This window comes from Lepidochelys kempii, chromosome 2 (genome assembly GCF_965140285.1).
Source record: "Lepidochelys kempii isolate rLepKem1 chromosome 2, rLepKem1.hap1, whole genome shotgun sequence".
Taxonomy (NCBI): Eukaryota; Metazoa; Chordata; order Testudines; family Cheloniidae; genus Lepidochelys; species Lepidochelys kempii.
Window position 1 is genome coordinate 222033417 of NC_136381.1, and position 16610 is coordinate 222050026.

The 16610-nt window shown below is 40.9% G+C and overlaps 1 protein-coding gene across 10 annotated transcripts in view; it reads right to left on the reverse strand.

Annotated features, from left to right (window-relative positions):
- Positions 1-996: 996 nt before the first annotated feature.
- DYNC1I1 (dynein cytoplasmic 1 intermediate chain 1) overlaps positions 997-16610 on the reverse strand; it is a 272137-nt gene continuing 256523 nt past the window's right edge. For 9 of the 10 annotated variants that reach the window (XM_073333889.2, XM_073333887.2, XM_073333886.2 and 6 more), the window contains one exon: positions 997-1908. In XM_073333889.2, the coding sequence (XP_073189990.2) occupies positions 1798-1908 (111 nt within the window). In that variant the 3' untranslated portion in view covers positions 997-1797. The remainder of the gene's footprint in view (positions 1909-16610) is intronic. The other variant, XR_012157549.2, reaches the window with a different exon arrangement.

Below are 16610 nucleotides of genomic sequence, written 5' to 3' on the forward strand. Positions count from 1 at the left end.
TGTTTGGTGGGTGCAGGGTCTAAGACTAGTTACATGACACAATTGGTCCTGGTTATGCTGACTGGAAAGTTGCGGGCAGCAGCATCTCCTTGAACTCTGTTCTTCGCAGCCATGTCCAATCACAGAACACTTCAGAACACAGACTCGCCCTAGTTTGACTCACCATGGAATCCGCCTTTGTGTATGATCCTTTGGGCCAAGATGCGTGGGCTGGTGCACCAGGATGCAGACTTGGCTAATGCTTTTTTGAATGCTGTCATGGCATCCTGCCATGCTATTTGCACGGAGTGAAAGGAAAATGCTGCCTGCAGCCCTTTCCCCCCGCCCACCCTTGCACAAGGGGGCAGTACACGTAAGAGCTCTCTACCTTACACTCTTTGTGCATGCAGCAGAGAGCAGAAATGTCTAACTCTGCACAGATATACATAGAAAAAACACCACCTGGAACAGGTTTTTCTTTTTGAGGCCCCCCTCAACATATTATAAAAACTCTATGGCCCATGTGTGCCACAACTGTTTTTTCTGCATATAAAAGCCAGGGCTGGCATTAGGGGGTAGCAAACAGGGCAATTGCCTGGGGCCCCTTGCAACAGGAAGCCCCCCACAAAGCTACACTGCTCAGGCTTCAACTTCAACCCCAAGTGATGGGGCTCAGGGCCTTGGGCTTCAAATCCACGTGGTGGGGCTTTGGCTTTCCACTCTGGGCCCCAGCAAGTCTAACGCTGGCCCTGCATGGTGGACCCCCTGAAGCCTGCTTGTGGACCCCCAGAGGGCCCTGGTTGAGAACCACTGATCTAGAAGGCAACAAAGGTTAGTTCTTCTAGACTCCTGTGAAAATTTGATGCATGTAAATGCATTAACAAAAGCCTAAGGTATCTGTTTACAGAGCAGTTGTATGAGCATTCTGCAATTCCTGGAAGTCACGTGTTCCCAGTGCCTAGCCAATGTCCTGTGATTAAAACCCTGAGTACCGCTGGCCCGAAAGGAGTAACCACGTTGCTCCAGAATAAGTTTATTGGCAATATTGGTGTCATACTCAGGAACTACAATTGTCAGCCTGTTAGTGTTACCATGACAAGCATCAACGACCGACTGTACATGAAATATTGTTAAAGTGCCTAGAAATAATAGGCATTTTAAAAAAATCATTCCATCCACTCAAACGTTTATAGATCTTACGTCTTTAGTATTTGAATGGTAATGTAGCCTCTACAGCAGCACAGAGACAATGCAGTGCTCTCATTATGCACATGCTTTAGGATCGTTTATTTTAATGCTTTCAAATAAATATGTTCCATGCAGCACACCGCAATAAATAAGGAGCAGCAACTTTTGTATAGTACATCCATTCATAATGTAAGTCACCATGTGAAACACCACATCTAAAGTCTTGGGCCCAGTCCCATATCATGAAGCACACCACATCTGCACATAATCATATCTGGCTTCATATGGATTTAATAGGACTTTGCCAGAAGTGCATGTGAGCACAAGTTTAACCATGGTTTCTAGCTATTAAATACAGCTACTAAGTAGTTAAAAGGCAACAGCTAAACCCATAAAGGTTTGATTTGTCTTTTCTTTCTTACGTTTCAGACAGAAATATAAAGTATGGAACTGCTCTGGAGATTCTCAGCCTTGTGTAAAGCGCAGTGTGATTAACATGGAGCTCTCTAAGCAATGCTGACAGGGACACTGGCATCAAAAGCCACAGTGATACTGATTTGACACCAAAAACTGGCATACTCAACAGGGGATAGATACTGTGCTACACAAACAATTGAAACCTCCTTTTCTCTAGGCAGACAATTCCACAGTCCCTTCTTCTTCGCTGTCTGCTCTGTTGGCACGGATTTCAACCAGTGTCCGAGCAAAACGGGTCCATTCGTCATTGTGTGGAACAGCAAGCTGGAAAATAAATGAAATGAAAAGGTGAAGTGGGTATGCACAAAAAGAGAATACTTTGCAGTGCAAAGATAATATTGCGGGCCTGACTCACATATAATTCCTCCAAGAGTCAATGTGAGTTTTGCGTGATTAAGGACTGCAACATGGGGCCCTTGCAAAAGAACTCTGTGGTTTACTTCTGCAGTTGTAAAGCAATGACATGGTTTCAGGACAAATTTATCATCTCCCTCTTTAGAATCAGTTGGAAATAACTGCTGCATTTAAAGCCCATTTCTCCAGTCCTTACTTGAGTAAAGCTCTAACTGATGTCAATGAATGTGTTTTCTGAGTAAAGACTGTGAAATTTGGCCCTATGTTAGTATATTTGATATTTTTCAAGACAACACAAGGCCCTGATCCTGCAAATGTTTACACACATGCTTAATTTTATAAAGGTGAGTCATTCAAAGAAGTCAGTGAAAATATTCCTGAGTATAATTATTTGCAAGATTGGGGCCGAGGGCCCAGATTTGTAAAGGTAATTAGGTGAAATCAATGGGAGTTAAACCCCTAAATACCTTCAAAAATGTAGTCCTATGTGCATATGACAACAAAGTCTTTAGGTAAAGAATTACACTGTTCTAAAGTTCATTAATGCTTCCAGTATCAATCTAAATAAATTATGCTTACTTTAGTTGCCCTCCTCAATGTTAAATAAGTGACAATAAGAAATACATTCTCATAGAAATGTTAAACTGCTCAAGCAGACCAAGTAAATATTGCTTTACTGATCTGATTGAACTTCCAGACAGAATGTTTTAGTGATATGGCAAAATAATGCTGTAGTCCTTTCCAGTTCGATCCAGCATCGCAGTTCTCGAGCGAGAACGCAAAATGGGATTGATATAATCATGGAAAAATTCAAACTTCCTGAACATACATTTTTATTGACTCAAATAAAAGAAAATGGCAACAAGCATCTAAATTAACCATGCATGTATTTGCTGCTGTCTTAAAGCTTGTGATCTTTCCCTGGAAGGTAGTATGAAAAAGGAACTGTTTACAGACATTATGCAGCTTTTGGTACTGAAAAAGGAACTGTTTAAAGACATGAAACAGTATGGTACACTAGGTTGGCTGTTAGTAACTCAGTTTTATTATATGCTATTTTATGCGCATTACATGAGGAACGCTTCGCAGACTAAGAAAGAAAATAACTGATCCAGTCTAGAGTGTCCAATATGCAATTGATATAGGCTCAATTGAAAGCTTACTACTTCTTTTTTTTAAAAAAAGGTAACAAATATTATTCACACTTAAGGTGGATTTTATTCATTTAGAAACAATAGATTGCAGAACTGTAACAGGCATTTTTTGGATGACAAACAGCTTAACTGGTCTCTCGATGTCCACAGGCAACTATCAATATCAATGGAAGCGGAGAAAAAAAAGTATATTGTCTGTACTAATGTTCAAGGCCCCAATTGTGCAAGCATGTGAGTAGGAGTCCCATGTGGCCGACCTTCACAGGCAAAGTAAATCACCTATGTAAGTGTGTGCAGGGTGAAGCCTTATTGCCTGATCCAAATCTCACTGGAGTCACTGAGGGTCTTTCCAGCTACTTCAGCTTTGGATCTGTCTCTCAGTCAGGAGGCAATTAAACAATGAATATTTGGAAAAACACGCTGACATTTAAAAACATCCATGTATATAGCATGTATTCAAACCACTCCGCTACAGTATGAAAAGTGAGCTTACAACTGTAATTATTTTTCTATGTATTTTGATTTTTGGACTTTGGTTAAATATTTATTTCGTTTACTGCCAAAGAATGCAGTCTTTCTAGGACAGCTCTCTCAGCTGGTGATAATACTGAATGATATATATCATTGTGCCTTTGCTCACAATCTGGTTTTGCTACTTTTAACCCTGAATTTCTAATATCCATTTTTTGCCTATTTTCTCCTTGATTTTAGTAATTATGAAAGCATTATGAAAGGAACTGAGTCCAACACTCAAGGCGCAAGAAGCCTGAATTAGCTGTTTGAAAGCATATACAGAAATGGATCTATTCTTATATTTATTTGAAAGACAGATCTGCCCTCTTTCAACATACAGTATATGATTGCAGGAAATAAAAATCAAAGCTAAGGAGGCAAGTATGCAAAAACATCAGCTCTGAAAGCTTGATCATGATTACACACCCCTGCAAGAGATGATTTTCCAAGCTAAGTTGCAATACGTGCCCACAGATATAAGATCAAAGTAGGGCCCTAGAGGCCAACACAGCTGCAGCGTTACCCTGATCAGCTGTTAAAAGCTTTACCACTGAACCCACTGATGCTTCTTTCATAAAGGGTTTCATCTTCTTGCAGAGCAGAATAGTGTAATTTTATTAACACGTTGCATCAAAATATAAAAAGAGCCAAATACATACTAAAACTAACACATTCAATAATGAAATAGGGGCAATTCTGTCCCTATGTTTTTTTCTTTTTGAGTAACAGCTGCATTGCAACTTAACTGTGACCAAGCTAAAGAGCGTTATTTTGTACAATACAGGTCAGGAAGTGAATTGGTAAAGTTACACTGGAAAAGAAATAAAGACAATAATGAATTTTAATACAAAATTATACATTCATAGAGTGTAAGGCCAGACCATGATCATCTACGCTGTCCTCCTGCACAACATAGGCCGTAGAATAAATAAATGCCAGGCTGTCAAAACAACTTTGGTACTGATCCTGCAAATTCTCACTACTCATAGATGTAAGCACCACCTTAAGCAGAAAGTGTTTACAGGGTCAGTCTCTTATTTTTGAGAAATCACCTCTTCCCAAAAACCAAACCAAACCAAACAAAGTGAAGTACATGCATTTACTATACAAAAGTAAATAAAAGAAAAGTTGGTGCAACCAGCCAGAGTGGGGAAGGATAGCTCAGTGGTTTGAGCATTGGCCTGCTAAACTCAGGGTTGTGAGTTTAGTCCTTGAGGGGGCCATTTGGGATCTGGGGCAAAAATCAGGGATTGGTCCTGCTTTAAGCAGGGGGTTGGACTAGATGACCTCCTGAGGTCCCTTCCAACCCTGATGTTCTATGTACACATACCATAAATGAGAATAATGATACATGAGCTTATTACTGCAACTTTTGTCCTTCATCTCACTCCACTTAGTGCTTGTTCAATTCATTTACAGAGTTATGTCTAATGTTAGGGCCCAGTTTTGCAAATACAACTGTTTTCAGGGTGATGGCCTTACAGTGGAAAGGGACAGCAGTAGGGAAAGGGGTTGAAATCCTAGCCCTATTGAAATGAATAGCAACATTTCCATTGACTTCAGTGGAGCCAGAATTACACTCCTTGTCTTTGGATTTTGCCTGCCACAATGTTGTGTGCTGTATAAACAAATTACTGTACAATGATTAAAAATAAAAAGATCTGCAAAACCAACATTAGACTTGGAAAAATATGCATACAACACCCATAAATATCCATTCACATTTTTACATGAATTTGTTTGGGCCATGCACATACCCCCTTTTCAGTCATTTTCCACAAAAGTTCCAACAATCTCTCACACACACACACAAATTAGGTGAGAGAAGCAATACCGTGTGGCTTATGTGATCAGTTACTAGAGATGGCCAACTTTTTTAGAAGTTTCTGTGAAAAGCTATAGGATTTTTATCATTGAATATTTCACAATTGTTGCTATTTTATTGTTGCCCTCCACTTACAACAAAGCAACACCACAAGAATGTTCAAATATTCATGTGTATTACACACAGTAAATTTTTTTCCAAAAATGCTAGTGTCTGAGTATATTTGGATAATAAAAATATTAGCATAAATTGCCATCAGCTTATGGCTATTTTGTGAGCAGAAAAAGAAAGTGAATGGTATCTATCTAGGTTCTTAGCCCCTTCATGATGATAAACTAAGCACCTACGAGCACTTAATTAACTAAATTTTTTACTTCACTCTAGCCTCGCTACAATAATGTTATATTTATAAATGGTCAGATAGCAATACTAATAACAGAAGTTGGTATTTACAAATGAGTGTGAAGGATTTAGCCATACACTGCCCATTAAAGTATTGAATGATAGGTAGCTAAATCACCTGCATAGCTTTGAAAAATCTCGACCAGAGACTTTAGGCCTTGGTCCTACAAACTCTTAGGCATACGTCTAACATTATGTACACAGATAATGAGACTGCTCATGTATGCGAAGTTACACGTGTGCTTACTTGTTTGCAGGACTGAGGCCTTAGATAGTATGATGCGGCTGAATTTGGGATTAAATTTTGCTTTTGGGTGCAGGCATTCAACTAGGAGGCCATACTTGGCCCTTTCTCTTTTTTCTCAAACTACAAGTTTCTTGCTAAGTGTAGCATGCATCTTTCAGCATCACAAAAACCATTTTGTTTCTAAATGAAACACTGATGAAAAATACTCTTTGTTTCTGCTTCTGTAATCTAAATAAACCTACATTATTTTTAGCCTATTGAAACCCAGCCCTGCTTGACTGATACATACTTATGTATCAAATGGACCATAAAGATTCCAACCGGTTTCTATCTGATGTTTAGCAACTGAGTTGTGTGCCTCAAACTTTAGGGATTATTTTTTCCCCACCAGCTCTACCACTGTGATTTCAGATAAACAGGTTTAAGTTAAATTGCATCTTTGATTCAGCAAGAAAACATGGATTGGTGGGATGGTTTCATACACTGAATGGTGGTAGATTATGGATTCTGACCACTTCTGCAAAAAAAAACAAAAACAAAAAACAAACAAACAAACAAAAAAAAACCCAACCAATTTCCAAAAGCAAAGGCTCTTCAGGACAACATCTTACAACTCCTTACTCTCCAAAACCCAATTTAAAGTAAAGCTAGTTCAGCTGCAAAAAATTATTCCTGCTGTGAGGTGCATGCAGTACCTTATTAGCGGCAGCCCCATGTAATATGGAGTCACTAGGGACGTGGATAGGTAATTTCAGAACAGTATGAGCCAAATTCACTCTATTGTGGAGTTGTGCCAGCATAAATATGGCTCTGCCTGTACTTGGGAAGATTTTACTCTCACAATCTCAGTCAGTTTCTGCCAGCATTAACCCTAATCAAAGAAAATCTGTATCCACGTGTCTCAGGCCTCAGTCAGCATGGTGGTATGGTGTAAATTGGAGCAGAATTTAAGATAAGAATGAATAATATGGCACCACCAAGGTAGCAGGGCTCAGACTGAAGGCAAAGATATCGCATTCCTTTCCCTTCTCTGACATGCCGCAACCTCTTTTGATTTCTTTGGCAACTTAATCCTCTAGTGACAGTAAATGTGACTGGCTAGAGGTGCCAACACAGACAGTATATGATCCTTGGCTTTGCAAAATTTCTGACATTTCTGTTAAACATTCTGTTAAAAATAACACGATAATTACCTTAGGCGGAAAGATAGTCTCTTGTGACTTTGGTCTCCCAGCACAAACAAATGCTTCAGATGTGAATTCCAAGTAGGTGAATTGTCTGTGCACATTCTGGTAAGAAGCAATGGAGCACCTTACGTGCTGGGCTAATTCTCCGCATGCCGGTTCTTCGTAGGCAGGAGAATGGAAACTGCAAGTATCCACCTGCAGAGTTGCTTTAATTCTTTCATCCAAGGCTAGGGTTTCCCCATCACCATGTGTGGATGACCCCACAGCTTCCACCTCCTAAACATGAAGGCTCCCAAGATGTCCCAAAACCAAGCTGTGTTCATGCAGAGTTGTGTCCTGCGCTACCAGGAACTCCCTTGATGATTGCTGTACCTGAAACCTCACATTGGAGGCAGAGAAAACCATAGCGGGGAAAAAAAATCAGCCCCAATTCCTGCACACCTTGTAACCTGTGCCACCTTGCCCAGGGTTTTCAGGGGTGTAGGATGGAAACCTGGCAACTCCTTCCCCCTTCACTTAGCCATGGAATCTGAACACTGAGGAGTCCCTATGGAGGGTCAGGTAGGAGCATGCCATGCAGGCAGCACTTCCAGCTTTCTCACCCCTACCCTGGAGCAATGGGAACAAGCTCCCTTCCTCTTTTCAGGGGGGCATGGAGGCCTGCGTTTGCTAGTTACATTTATTTTAAATGATTAAATCTCATGCTTAAATCTATGCCCTGCCCAGCTGTGGCACTAGCCATTCGCCAGCTAAGCTAAGAGTCAAACTGCCTGTGTTGTGGACTGCCTGTGTTCATGGACAGTGAGCTTGTGCACAGTTCGCTATGGTGCTGAACTGCTCCAGGATGTCTCTGACAGGAGAATTTAGCCCTCCTGAATACATTTCTCCCATTGGAGCAAGACACTACATGGGTCTCTCCAGTGTCTGTACAAGCATCCCCTGCATATAGGTGTAAAACCAGAATCATAAAAAGATCATTTCCCTCCACAGTATATAAGCTATTTTCTGTATGTGCGGAACATAACTGGTTATTTGATGTCTTTTGCACATAACGGGACAGATTCTGATCTCAGTTACATGGTAGGAATGCAGAAACTTTCACCATGTCATGGAGATCAGAAACTGGCCTACATTTTAAAATATTTTAAAGTATCATTTATGAGTTGTGGTTGGGTTTTTATTGGCGTCTTTCCATGCTTCTCTGCCTTTCTTCCTACAAGAGCTCTCTTTACAAAAATCTCAGATCCAACAAGGACTAAAACTATACTGAAATTCACAATTCAGCTTTCTCATTTCTAAACCACTTCAGACCAAATTATGCTTGGCTTGAAAAGGACTGGTTAAAACATTTTGAAGAGTGGCTAATTAAGACATGAAAAGTATTCACGTTCGGTTTAGTTTGATTTGTCAAATACAATAAGTATGGTAAGATAGTTATAATGACTAAGACGGTATGCTTCAGAATAAATACTTTGTGTGATTTATCGGCATCATTATAATCTTTCAATTTGATGGAGTCATTTAAAAAAACCCTCTAACCACAAGAGAATATTACTTTGTTTATTCTACACAGAATGCTATCCATATTATCATATAAAATGAAGTGCTGTATTGAAAAGAAATTCATTGTAAACACTTTGTGAATAGAGTTCCACATGAGAAAATGTATTAAATGGCTGAGAAAAATATTTTTAAGATGATAAAGTGTAAATATTACACAGAGTGTTCTAGTTAGATACCTTTTTTCTAATTATTGTTCCAATCCTGCATTCTGTGTGAAGTGTAGCATTTTCAGATCAGGCCCGTAAGTTTACACATAAAAAATCCAGACAGTTATAATTCACCCTAAGGCATCCAATCCAATCCAAATTCAGTGAATAAGTATTTTATCACTAATTTCAATGCTGCACGTCAAAGCGAAAATAATATCTACATATACAAACATTTCTATGCACATACCCATTTTGGGCCTGAGCTTGCCCTACTGAACTCAGTTGCAAAATGCCTTTGATATTTTTCTCAAGCATATGTATACATGTGTGTGTTTGAAAAGGGTCTATATTTTTCCAGGCCACTCCCTATGATTTTTTTTCAATCAATTATAAAATATGATTGAAAAATGTCTATATTTTTCCAGACGACTCCCTATGCCACACACATGGATGGAAACAAAGTGGGAGGTAATACACAGTGAAATGGCCACCAATGTAACCAAGGGCACCTTTTTTCACATAACTACAGTACCACTGTATTTAACTCTTGGGAGAGCCTAGCATCACTGTTAACAATGGATGAAACCACTGGTAAGAACTCAAAGCCAGCATACTGCATGCAGATGATATAGTATTTAGACCACAAAGGATACACTCCAGTGTAGCTCTGTATATATTTGTTTACTTAACTGAAGGACTGAAATACCATAAGCAGCCTAAATACTGCATTTATTCTACTCACAGCAGTCAGTCTAGTGTCACAGACACAGTATACACCAGCCTTCTGTGAAGTTCATTACTTAGCCCTCATCTAGATTAACGTCTGCTATGAGTTACTTCCAGCAGGATCTGATTTAACTAGTGCTATACTAGTAAAAAAAGGATTAAAGATTAGATTACACAATCAAAATACTTAACCTCTATCTTCCAACAGAAATAGAATATAACTTATGTGAAGTTTGATTTTCTTTCTGTAAGACAGAAGTAATAGCTTTTAAGTTATTATTTGATTGTACATTTTGTTCTTGATATAAAACACAACTTTAAAAAGAATTACAGTGTTTGTGTGAAGACAATGATCAAAACAATTTCTTTCTTTCTGTAATGGGTTTGGATCTTAAACTGAACATTTAAATATTGATTGCTTAAACTTAAACTCCTCAGTCTGATACACAGCTCTGTTGGAGCAACACTAACATCCAGAAAATACTCAAACATTGGCCGTGAACTATACATATGTTACACACAAACAACTATGTTAAAAGAGCATTAAAGTTGCAAAGCCAAGCACTCGAAAGATAGGAAATGTCAGTATTACGATTGCCCCCTTGTGTATATGAACTATGCTATGGTCTATAAATACATTACACCACATTCTATTTTCTCCACAGTACCTCTGTCTTATTCAGTGCACAGGCTGGATGAAGCTCACTGAATGAGCAGCTATTCAATGTCTTGCTAGCTCATCTCTGGTCGACGGGTGGCCCCAGGTCTTATTTACTTCACTCTATTCATATTACTGTGCTTAAAGGCTTTTCTGTGGCACTCAACATTTCAGGATCTCAGTGCTTCACAAATATTAATTTATTTTCACCGTCTCCATGAGGTGATGTAATATCCTCATTTTACATACTGGGAATGAGAAACCTAAAATGGGAGGCAGATTATTCCACATCTCTACTGCAGGATTCTTCAACTTTCCTCTGAAGCAAATGGTGCTGGTCACTGTCTGAGACAGTATATTGGGCTGGAGGGACCTCAGTCTCAACTAGAATGGCAATTCCTATATTAAGATCAAAACTGGCCATGAACTTTGTTTCAGAGTAGCAGCCGTGTTAGTCTGTATCCACAAAAAGAACAGGAGTACTTGTGACACCTTAGAGACCAACAAATTTATTTGAGCACAAGCTTTCGTGAGCTACAGCTCACTTCATCGGATGCATGCTGTGGAAAATACAGTGGGGAGATTTTATATACACAGAGAACATGAAACAATGGGTGTTACCATATAGACTGTAACGAGAGTGATCAGGTAAGGTGAGCTATTACCAGCAGGAACTTTGTGTACCCAATTTGACATGTCCAGCACCTGCTTTTTCAGAGTACTTAGCACTATATAGCACTTTCTATGTTTAAAGCACAGCTCCCATTGACTTCAGCTACAGCTGTGAGCAAAGGCGGAGGAAGGTTTATTGGGGCCCTAGGCACAAAGAACATTTGGCCCCTCCACAGCCTGAGGGCCTAGGGGTGCTGGAATCACAAGGGCCATGCCCACCCACTTTGTTACATGGGTATAGAGGCCTCTGGCAGGCACAGACCGGCAGGGGCTGCACTTCACAGCGGGCTGATCAGCTCCCCTGCTGTGAAGTGCAGCCCCTGCTAGTGGTGCCAGCCTCTTCCTAGTGAGGGGCTGAGGTGGGCCCTTTCCCCTGCTCCTCCTCTTCCCCGCAAGGCCCTGTCCCCTCACCAGGCCAGAGGCCAGAGCCGGGCAGTGGTAAGAGCCACCCAGGGAACCCCGGCCACTGTGGGGTGCCCCATACCCTCCATCTGCCCCCCCACTTCTACACAGGTTCTGGCGCTCCTCATGGGGACCCCCAAATAGGCTGTGGGCCTATGCATTAATCCACCACTGGCTTTTAGCACTCAGGACTTCTGCAAATCAGACACCAGGGTCTCAAGTCAGGCACCCTGAAAACAAGGGACACACGATTAGTGACCACCTGTGAAAAGTTTGGTTTAAATGACTTGCCTAGCTTCAGACAGGAATGATGCCACAGAAGCAAGGCTGGAACCCAGTTCTCTACCATAGTATTCAAATGCCTTAACCATGAGCCCTTCTTGGGCAGCTTCTTGCCTCATTCACTGCATACCTGCCAACTTCTGAAACAAATGAGGCAGGGGTCCCACAGAAAATAGCCTGCATCACTACACAGCCCTGATTCATCCTCAGTCCACGTCCCACAGGAGTCCTGGGAAGAAACAGTATGGGATCATGTAATCAAATTTCAAGGGATTTTCTTTCAAAGGTGTGTTTTTCCACAAAAGCAGCAAAAGACCCAGCCCTGATGACAGGCCAACAATTTGCTAAATTGTCCCCTGCTGAATTAGTGTCCCTTACTGCATGGCTGTTCTAAAGCAGGGAGACACTCGAGCTTTTCAACAAAACAGCTGTTAATTTTGCCCATGTTAAAAAAACAAAACAAAAAAAAAACAACCTTATGTTCTTTTCCCTAATCTCAAGCTTGGCGGAACTGAATTTCCAAAAAAGTTTAGCCTGAAGCAGATGCCAAGCACAGAAAGTTTCAGCCTGAAAAATTGGTAAAGTTATAAGCAAAGAGAAGAGTCGGGCAACGCTAGCTACAGCCAGCACCACCAGCAGCACCTAAAATAGCAGCTTTGGTTCAAAGTCTGCCATATACACTTACAAAGACCTTACATCCAGGGTCTCAAACAAATTCACTTCCAAGCTGTGGTTTAAAACAGAATCTCTTCTGTTATTTTTAAGTGACATGATGAACACACTGATATCCTGCATTACTGTTGTGCTATGGAGAAAAGGGTTGAACAGCCACAAGGAGATAGGCTGATAGGTAGGAATGTTCTCTTGGGTCTTTTTTTTTTTTTTTTTTTTAAATCTCAGGAGTTTCTTATAATCTCCTGATTTTTGAATTAAAGACAACATGGACATGAACAATCTCAATGAGGTCAGTGGGCCTAGTCACGTGGGTAAAGGAGCAGGTGAATTATGCCTGCAGGAACGGGCTCCCAGCATGTGCATTGCTTGGTTTAATTTTACAGGGGAAGGGTGTGCAAATTGCGGTCAGCATTCAACAGAAGGCAATCCCCCTTACTGAGCCCACCAAGCATATGTGTAAAGGGGGCTCTGACATGCAAAAGATGGAGAATAAGGCTTGCACGTTGACCCAAGTGAAACTGTGGGGCTTTCACCACCCATTTCATGGCTATTTTCTCCTACCTGCACTTGCTTCCACTGAAACCTATGAAGTCTTCAGTGGGAGTGGGAGAATGCTCAGTGTTTACTAGGACGCTCCCCTCTAAACAGACACACACAAAGAATCTAATATGAGGCTACTTTAATTAAATGTAATGGCCAGTCACTAAGTATGTGTGTAAGAGGGACAACATCACAGCTCTGCCAGGCTCCACAGAAGCTACCCATGTTGCCTCCACAGTAGGGCTGTCCTGGGGAGCAAGGGTTTCCAAGTTATATATTATTAATAGATTCTACAGCACTATAAACATATTGGGTGCTTCACAACCCGAGTGAAACACTCTCCCCCACCCACAACGTCATCTGTCTCCTTTAAGATTCCCAGCTCCAGTTCAATTTCCATTTTTCAGTGTTGCCAACTGCTGCAATTTTAGTGCAAGACTCAGGATATTTAATGTTTTTTCTTAAAGTTCCATATCCTGGAGCCATGTGACTCTCAGCATTCACTTAAAGCTCATTAGAATCTCAGCATTCATCTAAAAAAGGATGTTTCTAATCCTCAAGGTTGCGGAGAAAAGCTTGAAAAATGTGAATCCAAAGGGCTCAAAACCAGAAACCAAATAAACCCCAACACCTATTATTTTTTAAAATCTCATAATTTTGGGGGAGAGAAGGCCAACGTGATTTTTGAATGCTTGGAGTCAGCCATTCTGGAGATTCAACTCAATGGGCCATTGGGGATATAACTATCCCCCTCTGTGTCAAAAAGGGCAGCAGCAACGGAAAGAGGATTTGACTCTGGGGTTTTACCAGAGGAGAGCAGCTTGAAATTCAGACCAGGGCCACCTAGAAAAATAAATGAATTACGCATCTACTGGTTGGCCTGACCCCATCCCATTCCGGGCCAGCGCTATCCTTCCATGCTATCCAGCCTCCAGGCACATTAATTGTGAGCGTAATTAACCACTGAAACAACTTACACAAAGGTTCTGGGGGATTCTCCATCACTGGCAATTTTGAAACCAAGAATGGATGTTTTTCTAACTGCTCCATCTTAAACAGGAATTATTTTGGAGAAGTTCTATGGCCTTCGTTATGCAAGTGGTCAGACTAGATGGTCACAGCGGTCCCTTATAGCCTACGAATATATGGCTCAGTCTAGGGTTCCTAGTTGAACAGGGATTGTGGAGACTTTTTCCACTACTACTCAGCTTTCAGTGGACTCTCACCTGGCAGGGGCCTGCAAGTGAGTTCTACTAACACAAACAAACCCTGCCTACTAGGTGTACAGTACTTTTGGTTTGCATAAGAACTGCTGCCATTACCTAGATTTCATTTCTTTGAAAGCATCAATGTGAAGTCGCTGATTTTTGTTTTAAAGTCACACTGCTGTCCTTCAAAGTACACTGTATAGACACCAAGCACACACCAATACAATACAACCTGTGATGCTGGCAGTCCAAGTGCCAGCTCATGCCAAGGCCTTGGGCCTTACTGAACATTGACAAATGCATAACTGGAAACCAGTTTGGCTCACCTGTGCGTTAGTACGGTTGAAATAAATGTTAGCGTTATAAGAATGTATTTAGTGGTGAGATTTTATAGGATGCTTGTAGGATGCTGCATGTATTAATCTTACTTATAATACCTGTATCACACGTTATAAGGTAATGTTTGAATGTTTGCTCTGTAACTATAAAAAGGTTTGTCAAGTTTGCAATTTCCTCACAGTCAGGGAGAAGTATTACCAAGTGCTAGTTCACCATAAGAGGTGTTATCTCCTCCCCAACAGAAGGTCTATCAACATCAGACAAGCCATTCTGGACAAAAGACTCTGTTGATTGCTCCCCCCCATACACCCACACCCTGAAGAGGTTTCAGAGTAGTAGCCGTGTTAGTCTGTATTCGCAAAAAGAAAAGGAGGACTTGTGACACCTTAGAGACTAACAAATTTATTTGAGCATAAGCTTTCCTGAGCTAGAGCTCACTTCACGAAAGCTTATGCTCAAATAAATTTGTTAGTCTCTAAGGTGCCACAAGTACCCTGAAGAGGGTATGTGCACAAGCCCGTGTCCCATCTCAGCTTGAATTTTGGGAGAAGGGCATAAAAATTCCTGTTAAGGAGAAATTGGTATCTTTATGCTGTTTGGACAAAGGTTCCTAAACATAAACAAGAGAAACCCAAGCTGCTTGGCTTGGGTTGGCCCTAAAAGACATAAAAGCTTGCTTATTAGAGAAGCTTCTATTACCTTTAGAATTCAAGATAGTGCTTCATTTGTGTGTGTATGTTTACCTGCTTTAACCTTATAAACAACTCTCATTTCTTTTTCCTAATTACTAAACCTTTAGTGAGTTTGTTACAGGATTGGCTACAAGTGTTGTCTTTGCTTTGAGATCTGAGTACAACTGACCTGGGGTAAGTGACTCGTTTTTTGGTACTGGGAGTAACCTTGTTGTTGTTAGTTTTGGGGTAAGGAACCATCTATCATAAAGTCCAGCTTGCCTGGGTGGCAAGATAGACCGGAATCCCAAGGGGACTGTCTGTGACTTCATGGTAAGACTGCTATAGTGCTTTAGGAGTTCACACTTGTTACTGGGTTGATGAAATCTAACTATAGAACACACAAACAGTTTGGAGTTTTTGCCCTGCTTCTTGACAGTCTTCCCTGAGGTTGGCATTCACGATTGTGAGCCACTCCAGACAGTGTGACACAACTTATCAGACAGAAAAATTAAACTTCAGATGTGCAGCCGTAGCTGCTGGGTAGTATACGTTGAGGGTCCAAGTGTCTCTGCATCCTCAGCTGTGGTTTTTAGGCTAAGTGGCTCTTTTTCTAAATCATGAATTCAATAGCTTTGTACTATTAAATGCAACAATTTTGCAAACCATAACTAATTAATTAACACCATAATTAAGGACTCCCTCAGAACCCAAATTGCTGTTGAATGTGGCAGGTTGAAACCACAGAAGATTAATTATACAAACTAGCTCTTTTATGAGAAGGTTTATCTCCATGAAGCATTTATCCCCACAATGAGAGTGCATGAACGCACTTCACACATACTAACATATTTAAGTGAATTCAGCATGAAGTATTTTCCCTTGATACTCTGCATTACATACGAGCTATGCACATTTACCAGTCTTCTCATAAGCATTGGTGGGTTTTCCCAGTGGAACAACACTATATTAGGTTAAAACCTAACGTTTAAAATAGGGCTTCTGCCTATACATTCACAACGGTTTTTACAATGGGGAGGGGCAGAATCTTCCTGTGAATTTTTTATTATTCATGTACACTAATTTATTATTTTAAGGTGCAAGTTTTCACTGTCAGCATTCAGCTGCTCTGCTATATTTAATTCAACCCACCCAGGATCAGTGCTGAGGGACTGGGCGAGGCTGCCATTCTACCTCCTCTACTCAGGAAAGCCTGGTAGTGAATTATTTTTTCCACAGAGCCTCCCCACAGGATTTCAGGGCAGCCACAGGTGGGGAGCCACTACTGGTGCCTGAGCTAGTGCAAATACACAGAGCCTCCAGAGAAAGGGACGTGTCAGGTTTGCAGCCAGCCCCGCTGCCTTTTCTGCAAGGGGGCAAATCTTCTCCCCTACCCCTC